General features: G+C 43.2%; 1 protein-coding gene across 1 annotated transcript in view; it reads left to right on the top strand.

Moving 5' to 3' along the window:
• Window positions 1–14,051, top strand: part of COG5 (component of oligomeric golgi complex 5) — a 2,640,594-nt gene that overhangs the window by 1,041,701 nt on the left and 1,584,842 nt on the right. Inside the window, exon 7 of the mRNA XM_069629143.1 lies at window positions 8,169–8,299. Within this exon, the coding sequence (XP_069485244.1) occupies window positions 8,169–8,299 (131 nt within the window). The remainder of the gene's footprint in view (window positions 1–8,168; window positions 8,300–14,051) is intronic.

Genomic DNA, 14,051 nt, shown 5'->3' with positions numbered 1-14,051 from the left:
GAACTCGGTTCTCAGAATTAAGCTGGATCTTTATCCAACTAGTGATGTTTTGGGAGCCAGAGCTAAAGTCGTGAAAGAATGACGACTGTGCTGTTACTGTAATGAGAATATTGATACTCTTAAACATTTGTGCGTTCAATGTCCTGCCTTAATAGTAGTACCCTATGAGAAACGTGAATGATTTGTTCATACCAAGGAAGCGGTTTCGCGGTTGTGGATACGCATTCTGATTACCAATGAGATATCATTAACTATTGCTGGAATGAACTAATTTTCTTAAGATTTTAGGAATGTAATTGTGGAATTATAATATGTTTTATTTTGATGATGAACTGTTATTTCTATCTGATGATGTTTGGAGATTTTTGTATCTAATACGATGTATGTAGTATCTTTTTTTAAAAATTGTTTTGTGTGAAAAGAATTGTTTGTAAACTAAATTGCACAATAAAATAGCAGAATGTTGTTAGAATTTGTTGTGAGGTGTTATTCCATAAAGGAAAAGCTTCAGGGTAACTGTTTGCATAGTCCAATATTACCAATATGTAGCAGTTACCCAACTTTGATGGTTCTAGAGGTCCATCTATATCCATACCTATGCGTGAGAAAGGCATGTCTATAATGTTGTAAGGGGGCTGAAGGAGGCACCTGGGTACTCATTTTCTGACAAAGGTACTGACATTCTTTATATCGGCATATATTCCTGTCCAATAAAATTGTTTAATAATTTGGGCTTGGGTTTTAGTTGTTCCTAGATGCCCATCTGTCAAATGAGAATGAGCAATTTCTAAAATTGTTTTATGACTCTTGGGTACCACAAAGGTGACCTAGGAATACAATCCAGTCCAACATCTCCCCTATACCACATACAACAACCCAGATTTTAGGAAAAAAAATGGAAACTAGTTCCGGAATAACCTTAGTTCTTCTCAACTATAGAGATTGGTTTTATTGTTGGTTCATAGGAAGGCTCTATGTTTGCTTCTCCAAAACCTTTAGTTCCTCTCCCACTCTCATCACAACCTTTGATTTCTTGGGGTTTCGGAAGTAGTCTTCTCCAAAATCCCTTGGGTTATTCTCTGCCCTGCCTGGATAGGTTTTTCCCCATTATTTTATATCATCACTTTTACATCTCCTCTATAAGCAGGGTCTATGACACCAGCCAATACATCTAAACCATATTGCAAGGCCAAACCTGATTTAGAGGCCAATCTAATGTAAGTACAGGAGGGGGAATAAGGACCAAATGGGTATCAAAGCTCAGTCTTCAGGTTGAATCACTTCTCTACTACCGTATATATAAAATCCTGTAGATTGTTGAGTAGCGATGGTCAGATCAGAGGCTCTCTTACAACGTTTCACAAACTTAATGTTCCAATCCGATCCAACTTTTAACACCATATGTGAGGGATCAGAAATTAGAGATGGACAAAGTTGTAATGTTTTCAACATTAGACATTTTATTAAAATAAAAGGGTTTGGATAAAGGTCTTTCTGTCCCCATCCTAAAGTGTGTCCCTACCTATGAAACCAAAACTAAAGATCAGTCTGTGTTTTGTCGTCAAAAGTAGGCAAACTGTTCTTGTGTCCAAAACATATCTGACCATCACACTAAAAAGGAACAACAAAAGGTGCAAGGTAAATGGCTCTGCTTTAAATAAAAAAAAAGTGTGCAATAACCAATATGTAAATCCAACAAAACAATCCATGTATCCAGGGGATGGTACACTTCCCTGAACTGTTTCAGGTAGAATGTTGAAAGTGTTCAGTTCAGATAATAGTTTTTAAGAGTGGTAGAAATATATTTTTCATATAACACTTCCTTAGGATTATGAAGTGTCTTTTTCCAAACCATGGTGGTTTTAAGGATGGCAAAAGTGTCTCTTCTACTCAACGATTTATTAAGGAAGGTCACAAACTCTAGATGGATTACCTGGTGTATTCCCCTGCCAAGAATTCCCCTCTGGGCTTGGTAGATTCCCCTGGTATGCTCTCCTGCCAGGTATCTTTCCACCCACAGGTTTACTGCCTGATGCACTTCTTTCACCAGGTCTTCTATTAATTGTTTAGGTATCTTTCTCTTTATGTATAGCACAGTTATACTCCTTCACTTGTCGTACTCTACCGGCTTCAGGTTTCATTTGTTTCAACTTCTCCCATATTGGCACCCCCTTATATGGAGACATGTTCATGTTTTGATTGCTATCTTCATTGTTGGCATTTATTAGCTTGTGGCAGTACTTGTTTCATTGTTCCCCATAGTGACTTTTCACATATGAGGATTAGTACAGATCTTGCCTCTCAATTGCTTCATTAAAGTTAATTTGCTCGTGGCCCTGCTCAATATGGTGGTGGTACCCAAGTTATTATACATGTTCTGCAGTATCCCCATTTGGCCGGGCAGAGATTTCTTTCAGAGGCTACAGAGGCTAGTGGTTAACTTAGTAAGGGCGGGGAAATCGGTGAGACTTAAATGGCCCAGCATGTGCGAAAGATATGAAACAGGAGGACTGGCAGCCCCAGACTTCATATTATATTTTCACGCAGCACAGGCACTCTTTGCAAAGTACTGGTGGGGGTGGGGTGGACACTTCAGAAAAACACGCACACGTACGGGCCGAGAAATTTGCAGTAGCCCCAGCTAACATCCAGGCAATGCCACTTACAATAAATAAAGGCAATATTAGGGAAGCAGACCCTGTGAGCTCCACAGTTCGTGCCTGGGTAGCACTGTTTGCAAGGGTGGGATGCGAGAACCCATACTGGACGTTCACCCCCTTATGGCACCATCCCGACTTGGAACCAACATTTGATACGGCATTGCAGCGAAAGTGGGACCCGGACAAAGAAATGAGAATAGGAGATCTATACCCAGGGGGCAGTTTTGCGACACTCGCAACTGTACATAATAAAGTGGGGTCGGGCCTCATTACCACGCTGCAATACTATTGTCTGAAAGCAGCCTGCAAAAAGAAATGGCCTTCATTCCCCGAGGCTCCGCCGATGCATCAATTCCTGTCTGCAGTTATGTCACAGGAGGGGTTTACGGGTACAGTGTCCAGACTATACAAAGCAGTCCAAGAACACACCCCATCAGGGAAAACTATGAAACAAAAATGGGAACGGGATCTTGGCACCAACATAGAAGATGCCCAATGGTCAAAATACTGCCAGCATACTGAGGCTATATCGCTTAACTCTAACTTTAGGTTAATTCAGTTTAAATTACTAAATCATCTACACATAACTCCAAAAAAGATCTCCAAGTTTGACCCTACCCCACAAGTAGCCTGCCCCAAATGTGGTGTCCCCAACGTGAATTCTATGCATATGTAATGGGAATGTCCTCCCATAAAGGCCTTCTGGGAGGACGTAGTGTTATACCTATCAGCAAAAATAAAGGTTTTAAAAAAAAGTTAATTTGCTCATGACAACATTTACTCAGCTTTCCCCATATTGCCATCACATATATGAAGACTTGTGTAAATCCAGTCTTTCTATGTCACTTGTTTAATGTTTAAAGTAAGTTGCCAATTGTGCCCGTCGGTAGGCGTGGGGGTGACGCATGCTCTTGGGCAGACTCACCAGTATTTGCTGGTGTGTCCGACCCATGGCGTAGAGCTGCTGTCTGTGCCTGAGGGTAGTGTTTCCCTCTTTTCAGACCCTCTCGCAGTTCTTTCCGCTTCTCCATCGTTCGCTTGTGAAACATCTGCCTTTCACCATGACTGCAACCTCGGCAGCCTCTCTGCTGCTGTCTATCTGCAAAAGGGCCTTCTACGACACCCGCTCTGCTTCTCCTGGTCTCTCGCCATCTTAGAGGGAAGCGCCTGCTTTCCTCCAGAGTTTGCTCATGTGTTTCTGTTTTCAATTCTGCTTCCTGCTGCGTCCGTTCTGCATCTCCCTTCTCCTGCTTCACCACAGCCCTGGAAAGGCACACCATTTTTAAATATCCCACACAGCTGATTAGCATTTCAACAACTAGTCTGCACATTAGTATTGCTCCTGCTCCACTCCTTTCTGAAGGGTTTATGGGAGTTGGAGTCCAGAGAAGTTTCGAACCCTTTTGAAGCTATGGGGCTTAAGGTTTTAGTTCACATCAAAACCAACATTAACAGGAGATGTTAAATTAGCATTATATTCATCTGAAGTGGGAATGGTATTTTGCTCAGATTGACAATATGCCATCCATACTCTAGAGGATATCGTTTTGGGGGTTACAGGGGTAAAAATACGGTGTCTCTTCCATTGGAGTCATCCCTTCCACCCTCATAATACCACCCCCAGGGTCAGGATCAGGTAGCGGCTGCCTTCCCCTGGACATGTGGGAGATCATCACTGGGGCATTCATCACAACACCCAACTACTGGCACCAGAATTAGATTAAAGGGATTTTATTAGACAAATGTCTGTCATAAGACTATTGCATGAAAATTGGTTCAGGGTGGCTGTAACATAAAGGTTCTTGGGAGATGTAGTCCTTGAACTCAAGATAATAAAATGAAGGACAACAAACAAATAAGCATTCAGAAACTTCCAGACTGTTTTGGTCACTCGAGCACTACGTGTTTATCACTTCTTCTCCTGGGGACCACAAGGCCTTTCCGCCTCTCTGGATTTAGGGCTTTCTCCCTTTGCCAAGTGCCCAAATATTTTCCCCTTCAATGGGGCTCTTCTTCTCTCTGTACTTTATTTCCCTTTTCCTCGGCCAAGGGTCTCTCCCTCTGTTCTTTGATTTAGGGATATAGTGTCATGCTCATTCTCTTAGGGATTTAGTGCACTGCTCACTCCTTCCAGGCATATGGTAGGGATATAGTTCCCTGCTCAATCACTGTCTCACTCTCCACTCTTGCACACCCCTCCTCTGCGCTCACATGGCTCTCCTCTTTTGCAACGCATCACCTCTTCTGGGGCCAAAGTCAACACTGCCTCTTACTACTCCAACCCCTTCCTACTTTTGGGTCTGGGGTCTTTCCTTTTGGTCTCGGGGGGCTCTCTTATTCTCCCAGAAGCACACCCCTCTCCTGGGATCCCAGTGGCTGACCTCTTCCTCGCAGGAGCACACACCCTTTTCTCTGTGGTTAAAGAGCCCTTTCTCCTCCTCACTGGAGCACAACCCTGTTCTGGGGTTTAGGGGCTCCTTGCCCCCTCATTGGCGCAGACCTCGTCTTTTGGGCTCATGGGGTCTCTGCTCCCCCTCACTGTAGCTCACACCCCTCTTCTGTGATTTGGAAGGTTCCTCTTTCCATCCCTGGAGCAGACCCCTCTTCTGGGGTTCTGGTGGATCTTATCCCCTTCACTGGAGCACAACCCTCTTCTAATCTCAAGCCGGTCCCCTGCTTTGGTGCTCTCCCGCTTTCCCAGCAAACTTCTCTCCACAGCTCCCAGCTCAAACGATACTGTCTGTGTTTCATAGCCTCAGTTATAATGCCCTCACCATTCTCCCACTGGCTGAAGCTAATTTTCGAATTCATTGCTTAAGTGGCTTTCAATTTCAAGCCAGGGGAAAGACGTCTTTAAACAAATGTATGCCTTCCTGGATTTCTTTTAGATTGCTTCTGAGTGAGTTTTTCTGCTGCTGTGCTCCTGCCGTGGCTCTTGGCTGTCCCTTACACAGAAGTTAGTTTTGTGGGTTTCCTGTGGTAAAAAGAGGCCATTCCAATTGCAAGGAAAACCTCTAGTAAGTTCCCATTTGTGCAAGATCATTTTTCTCTTTGGGAAAGGAGAAGGACATTTTTCTCTTTTTGAATGCTGCAGCTGCAGGGGAGGGAGAATGCTGTTCTCCTTCACACATGCTGCTGCTGGGTTAGGGGGTGATTGGCATAAGTTAGATTATTTTCCTTCCCTGTTGGCTAAGGGGACTATCAGGATGTGCTAATGTTTCGCCTGAATCCATGAAGACCCTCCAGAATCTACTCTGGATGTTGACTCTCTAAACTTGATGCCTCTTGGGAGATACAGTTTTGAGTACCCTGTATCTTTAGGGCCTCGTAGTTCCTAATTGGTTGCTCTCTCAGGGGATTTGGAATAGTACACGACCGGTCCTGTCAGCCCTACTCTGAAGCGAACTGGGGAGTAGATTGCACTGTGACTTCGTCACACTAGGCCTTATCCTTCACCTAACATCCCCTCTTCCTAACTCTGGTTCCTTCTCTGCTCCTTGTCTATCCCTGGTTCCAACTCGTAGGTTGAGGACAGCTTGGTCTATTAAGCATGGTGAACTTCACTCATCAGCCAGGCAACTGAACTAGAAAGTCTTACTTGGATCTGCATCACTTTGGCTTACATTCTTAGGTAGTGACACGCCACCTGTAGCACACAGGGTTGTTCTTGATACAATAGTTTAGAAGCCTTCAGTACACAGGTCACTGTTTGTAACTTGTCCCTTCTTGGCCAAGAACAGTCTCTTTTCACTATGACTTTAGCCTGTAGGGGTCTCAAAAGACTCCCTGTCAATTGACCATTTGGTTCTGGAACGGAGGGGTCAGACAACATTTATAAGCATTGGTAAAGGGGGCTTTCAGGACCTCAGATACACTAATTCCACTGCATGTGCTTTCCTCCCTTCTTTGTATCGTTGGTACATTTTCACACAGTTTCTTTTTATCTGTGTAGATGTCGTTTTTGGATATCTGTTGGTTACTTACAAATTATCCTGAATATTCTTGAGCAGTTTCTTGAACTTGTTTGTGAAGGTAAATCAATCTTAAAGATATGAAAAGTTGAATGCTATTTTTCTCTTTTCAGTGCAAATATTCAGAATCTTTAAAAGAGAGCTCCCAACGAAAAGTCAAGCAAACACTCCCCCTTCTCCGATGTCTTTACCAGGACTCTTTTGATGGTTTTGAGCTCACTAAATACACAGACGGGAGGATGGGGGAACCAGACAAGATTGTGTCTTGCTTGTGTGTCCCTCTCCAGCCCCTCTAAAAATTCCCCTATGCATACAACCATAGAAACTTGTAAAAAGCATCTCTGGTATGGATGGGGATCACGTTTCTTAAATTTGGGGTTTAAGTGACATAATGTGAGGGCGATACCTGTATTGGTATGATTTTTAGGAATATACGTTTGATTTATCCTGGATGGAATGGCTTCAAAGCCCCAATCATGCCATGTTCTGAACTCAATATAATGTTATGGTTCAAGTATTTGAGTGTGTGTAAGGATTACTTCCAGATGTTATTAATCTAATACAGATTACAGAATGGACAAGGTCATGATTTTAAGGGCATACAGTAGCTTTTACTGCTGAACATTTATGACACTTTGGGTACTATCAGTGAGTCCTTTACTAGTAACTGAATAGTTACCCATCTGGTCTATGACTGGGGGAACCCACTTATCCGGCCTTTAAAACTTTGTTTGTGTACTGTGCTAACCATTGTTGCATGTGTTCTTCAAAATTAGGTCCTCAGCATTTTTTGCATACAGTATATTTACAGTTCACTACAGCAATGTTTTTAAAGATAACTTAATTCATTCATATAATGTATAGAATTAATTCAGAAGCCGCAGCCATACCTGGTATTGGGACCCTTCCCAAACCCACAATGATTTATTTTACTTTTGTGTACAAACCGATTGCCGGTGCTGGCAGTAAATGGCTCGGCATCGAAAATAGCACCTGATAAAAGGTTTTGTCTTATGTGTAAAGATTAGGAGATATTAGAAACTAACAGAACATATCAGTGCTAGGTCGGTATACATTATACACTTGGGTAAGCTCGTATAGAATCTGAACACCATTAGAAGTTTGGATTTTTGGCAGTTGTGCATGAATACAGAGTAAGAGCTGCCACCTAGCACTGCATAGAATTTAACAGTTATTAAAATGCTGGATATGCATAATATGAAATGAACTGATATGTTTTAAAATCACTCTTTGTACATGGTAGTTTAAATCTTGGTTTTAGTAATGCTCAAAGTTTGATGATAGATGAATTGTATAAACAATTAAAAAAAAATGTCATGAAATTGAGGAATTGTGTAAATATTGAAGACATTTTATGAAACGTGTGTAAAATTTTGAACTGTAACACATTAAACATAAAAAATGTATCCTTTGGGTTATGTAGAACATTTATTACTTTTACTTTGAAAAAAGTAAGAATGTATAATAGAAGTAATGTTCTTTGCAAAATGCCATAATAGTCTGTGTTCTTCTACAGATTACCTATCTCAAGGAATTGATCTATCTGGAATCGAAGTAATTGAAAATGACCTTCTTTTTATTGCAAGAGCTCGACTTGAGGTGGAAAATCAAGCAAAGCGCTTACTCGAGCAAGGAGTAGAAACTCAGGTAAAACGCATATGTTTTTCTCCAATTAGGCATAGTCTTCTAATATAAAATTGAATGTATCTTTGTACTTTATCTGTGACTACCATTGAGTCTGGCAATAAGAACATCTTTGTTTAAAGCACTCGAATAGACATAGTTCAGTTGTAGTGTTCTATAAAAACATGTAGTTATTGATGATGTTCTCATGTTTCTGAAGGACACCGCAAACTCCCTGCCAACGGCTATAACATTATTAGAGGATTTTGCGAAGGTCTCAGGATTTCATATCAACTAACCCAAGTCCAAAGCTCTTAACATTACGGAAAGGGCAGAACAAATTTCAGAGTGGGAGAAGCAATACCCTCTGAAGTGGGAACATAAGTCAGTAAAATACCTAGGAATACAACTGACCCCCACATATGACAGATTATATGGGGCTAATATCCCAGACCTTCTGAAAACATTGGCAAGGGACTTAAAACGCTGGGAGTTGCAGGAGTTGTCTTGGCTGGCACAGATTGTAGCGGTTAAAATGACCCTACTCCCAACGTTTTTATACATAGTAGGCACCCTCCCAATACGTATCCCAGGCCCAGTCATCCAAAAATTACAGAAGGAAGTGATGACCTTTATCTGGGGGGAGGAGGGGGAGAAACCGTGAATTCACAAAAAAAGTATTATTTAGACCACAAGCTTTGGGGGTACTGGGGGTTCCAGATTTTCGTCGGTATCTATGGGCAGCACAGATAGCACCGATGCTACAATGGTCATCTGGGGAAGATCAAAATCGATGGGCAATACTAGAAAGTGAAGCAACCAAGACACCCATGGGGAACCTAGGCTTCCTTGCCACACGACATAGATACAAAGGAGGTACATTGCTACAATCAACTAAAGCTACTCTATGGTATTGGGATAAACCACTGAGGAGCAGGAAGATAAAAGTGGGGGGAGGACCTCTCACACCGGTTGTCTATAACCCAGGCTTCACCCCAGGGATGCAAGCCAATTTTTGGGTACACTGGGGGTGGGGGGGTAGGGAACGAACCATAGTATTGAAAGACCTTTATGCAGAGGGGGCACCCTTAACATTTGAAGGCTATAACGCCAAGTTTGACATACCGGAGCATGAGCGATTTCACTATATCCAACTCAGACATTGGGTTTCAAACACAAGGGTCAGGGAAGGGGCAACTAGGGACCCAATAGGATTGGAACTAACGGTACAAGAGGGCCAGCATGACAAAGGGATATCTAGGTGATGGACCCTGAAGAGAACCTCTCATATATGCAGAGATGGGAGACAGATGTGGGAAGACCAATCTCCGGGGAAACTTGGGGCCGCATTTGGCATAGAGCTGCTAAGAGCTCTAAATGTGCCTCAATCAAGGAGGCGGCATACAAACTTTGCCTACGATGGTACATGACATCCGTACGCATGCATTCCATAAACCCGGAATACCCTGCATCTTGCTGGAGAAACTGTGGGCAACCTGGGGATCTAATCCACATGTGGTGGTCCTGCCCACTGGCAGAGACCTGCTGTAAGGAGATCTTAAGTCATATCAAAGAAATAACAGGCGCAAAGCTTCCCTTTGACCCGCCTGTTCTGCTCCTGGGAGAGGCAGTCGAGGGATGCTACGTGAACTCTGGGCCCACGGCTACGCTTATCACCCATATGCTGAGTGCAGCCAGAATTACTGTGGCGCAGGCATGGAAGACTAAGCAAGGACCAGTAGTAGCCATGTGGTGGGTGAGACTGTGGGGAGTAATGGCCATGGAAAAGTTGACGGCAATAGCCCATGGCTCCTACTCAAAATATCTGAACACTTGGCTGCCATTACATGAGTTTACAGACGATAAAGAACAGATGAACTTCAAACCTAGGCTACTCCGTGCAATTTCTGTTACCTGATAATGCGAACTTTGAGCTGGAAAAGCGTTCCAATCTGTTGAATTCTCAAAACAAGAACAGTGCAATTCTTCACCCAAATGTTGGGGGGTTACGTTCAGAGGGGTTGAGGGGGGGGGAGTTTGCCAATTAATATATACGAGCAAATAGTACTGAACACCTACAATAGGGGGGGGGGAAGGGCTGGCATGGGCGAAACTGTTGTTTATTATTCACTGATGCACACATGTCCATGATATATGCTCTTGAAAAATTAAATAAAGTTGGTAAAAAAAAACGTGTAGTTATTTTCACCTTGGAATGAAGAGTTTACCAAACAGATATTCAGTTCAAATTAGCAGTTCATACAGTGTTATGTATGAGAAACCATATTTGATTAGCACACCGGGGATACTGGGCTATCACAGTCATTACCAGATGCCTGTGTTCTGAGCAGCATTTTGTGTAGCACGTTGAGCACAAACTAATAGCATTAGTTGTGTATAAAAATAAGAAACACAATTAATAGGAATGTGACTGGCTCTTTATATGCATGTACTTGTTTGGTAAATTTTCTCTGGCCTTGCTTTAACGTTCCATTATTTTGAGATGTTTTGCTAATAATACAGTGGCATGTTGTAGAGAATCAGCTACTGGTGACAGTGCCTTTATCTCTGGTTAATGAAACAGAACAGAAGCATCTGAGCTAAGGAGCATTGTCTTTGATCTCCTCTGCTAGGGCACATGCATCTGCAATATGTGTTCTGTGGAGGGCCAGAGGAAGGAATTTCAGGGGGCTGTACACACCGGCAGATCTTATGATTGACACTCCTGCTATAAAACTATTTGCATCATGGCAATACTTAACATAATGTCTATGAATATCAATAACCTTAATGATTATATAATATAATTAAAACCCAAAAGCCGTGACTTTGTGTCTAATTGTGAGTTTGGCTGTAGTGGTAAAACATTCAATACGTTAGAATACTCGATGTTTTAACACTTTGCCAAACTCTGAGTTTGTCCTGAAACTCGATTTTGTACCTGCGTTTGTGTGGCAGTTATTCCTGCCACATAAAAACATTACTGCATGCACGAACGAATGCATGAAATAATTACTGATCCCACATGGAGACTCCAAAATGCATAATAATAATAGAAGGGTTTGTGAGAACTGGAATCATGTGAACTCCACCGCGTACTGGAATTGTCCTGCATGCTGTAACAGCGAATGAGTTTGGCAGTAGTACTGGGGATAATACTGCCATGCTCATAATCAGACCGTTATTGCAGAATACTTATCTTACATTGGAAGAGGCTTAAAAATTGTGAAGGGATTGGGTTGGGAATGAGATTTTCAGCTGTGTACACGAGGAAAGGAAAGAATTTGAAATTGCAATCCTTTTTCATAAATCCCTAAAATAAGAGATTATCAAACCTGGCAAAATGAAGAATGGCAGGTAATTGTAGTAAAGATTAGTATAGGCTTTTATGAACTACTGATAGGCTCAATAAATGCACCTAAGCTCAGTAAATGCACCTAATGGCCCTAAAGCATCTGTTCTCTCCTATTGTCACAGATGGCACATAAAACACTGAGGGCCTCATTACACGGTAGGCGGTAAGGGTTTACCGGTACCGGTATTTTACCGGTAAATCCTTACCGCCTTACTACGAGGTCCCTTTGCGGGTTGTGGATTTTAACGCCTACTTTTTGCAGGCGTTAAAAACCAACCCGCAAAGGGACCCAGGGAGCTAATTACGGTACCGCAATTTGCGGTGCTGTAATTAGCGCCTTCCCCATTCCCATTATGCCCTATGGGGCAAAAATGGGACTGGGGAAGGGCAATGGTGGAAGGGGGAATTACCGCCCCGCCAACCTTGGAATGGGGCGGTAATTCCCCTTTCCACCAAGGCGGTGCCGGTATTTTACCGACATGAACCATGGCGCTAATAGCGCCATGGTTCTTCGCCTACCGTGTAATGAGGCCCTGAGTCTTTGAGACAGTTCAAGGGTATTTATTAAAATGTTGTGGGCTCTAGAGCCATCCCTCTCTTGGCTCTACTGTGGGATTTCCTCTTTAATCCAGCTATCCGTAACCCATGGTTAGTGTTAGCAAACAGTTACTCCTACTGTCTAATTTCTGGTTTCTGTTATTGATGGCTCCCTAAATAGAGGGTATCTAAACTTCCTTAGGGCCATCCTAGTTTTCCTTACTCTAACCAAAGGTTAGTGTTCTAATAGGAGCTTGAATACCACAGACCAAGTGCAAGGCACAATCCAGACTACTTTAATCACGCCCACTCATCTCTTCTCCTTTACACTTACTACCACTCCCCTTCAGCTTACTCCTCCCTCCAATCCTCCGTCCCTTTTGATGTTTCACTCCTGCGACCTTTCGTCTCCACCCTTTTGATTTTACTTTTTCAACCACACCTCTTTACTCCTCCTCTTCTCACTACTATGTCCCGCCTCTCACTACTACTGTCCGCTCCCACTGCTATGGTCCTTTTCCCCATTGCTACTCTCGTCTTCCCACTACTACGCTTCTCCTCCCATTATCACTCACCTCCTCCAACTACTACTCTCCTCCAACTACTCCTACCACTCTACCCACTCTCTACAGCACACCCTTCTTTCACTCTCAGTCAATTGACAAACACCCTTCACACTAACTCCACTCACTTCACACACATGCTCACTGAAACAGCAGTACCCTGGCACTCACTAAACCAACAACTCACCTGACTCAACAATAGGCTTCGCACAGCAATGCTTCCTCTTTCCTCCTGCTGGTCCCTTGCCCCCCCACCCCCCTTCTCCTCCTATGACCTCGCTAAATGCATATCTGTCTTCCAATCCCTGGGAATGTGTGGGAAAACATAATAGTGAGCTAAAACCTGCCAATTTTCTCTGTGGGGGCCCTCTGTGTAATGATGTGGTGTCATACCCAGCTCATTGAGCACGTTCGTCGGGTTAGGCTTTCCGTCTGCCTTCCTTAAGGTAAGTGTTCCAAAAGGTGTGCTCTCGGCACTCTGTATGAGTCTCGGGTGGTGTAGCTGGTCCCCCCCCCCCCCAGGTGCTCTTTTCACTTCTAGTGGGAGCAGAGAGTGTGTGTGTGCGGCAGAGAAGTTCAGACTTCCTATCTCACCGGGCCTCTTGTGGTGAATCCAAGGATATTGTCCCTTTTCTTAAGGGGGGAAAGACTGCTCTAGTAGTTAAAACACAACATTACCAAAATGGTCCTACAACTTCCCTCCCCTATGCTAAACACTCATATGCCACATAAACCAATGTACTTATGCAAGATAACACTAGTAAATTATGTAAACGGTACTGAGATGGAAAAAATAGAAGATATCCAATAAAGGACAATGATTACCAAACTGAGAGAAGGAGGCCCTATGGGGATGGAAGGATAAGACAGGGGGGGCACCATAATCAATGCTCTAGTCTTTGTCTGATCATAGAAGATAATCTAAGAATAAAACAGGAAGTCGGACGAGACTGTGAGAGTAGTAGTAGCTGGAGTGATAGAAGTTGTGAAAGCAGAACGAGAGAGAGACAGAGATGGAGAAGTTGTGGAAAGCAAGGAAGGAGAGAGGACTGTAGGAGAAATATCAGAAAGAAAGACACAGACTGAAAATAGAAGTTTTGGGCTGGCTCGCGACGTCTGAGGAAGGTGGGGGACCAGTGCACAAACACGTAAGGTGTTCATAAGCACACTGACTCCCCACCTCTGGGGAAGGTGTTGTGAGGAATCTTATGGCGTCCTCACTTCTTTCCCAAAAATACCCCTCCGCCCCCAGGTGGCCAGGGAAAGGCCATCGCTCTGGATCCTGACCCTTGGGGTGGTTATGCGAGGGAGGATCATCTGG

The sequence above is a fragment of the Ambystoma mexicanum genome, chromosome 12 (assembly GCF_040938575.1).
Source record: "Ambystoma mexicanum isolate Mex_15411 chromosome 12, UKY_AmexF1_1, whole genome shotgun sequence".
Classification (NCBI taxonomy): domain Eukaryota; kingdom Metazoa; phylum Chordata; class Amphibia; order Caudata; family Ambystomatidae; genus Ambystoma; species Ambystoma mexicanum.
The sequence above is the reverse complement of the archived record's forward strand: the minus strand, read 5'-3'. Positions and strand labels throughout refer to the sequence as shown.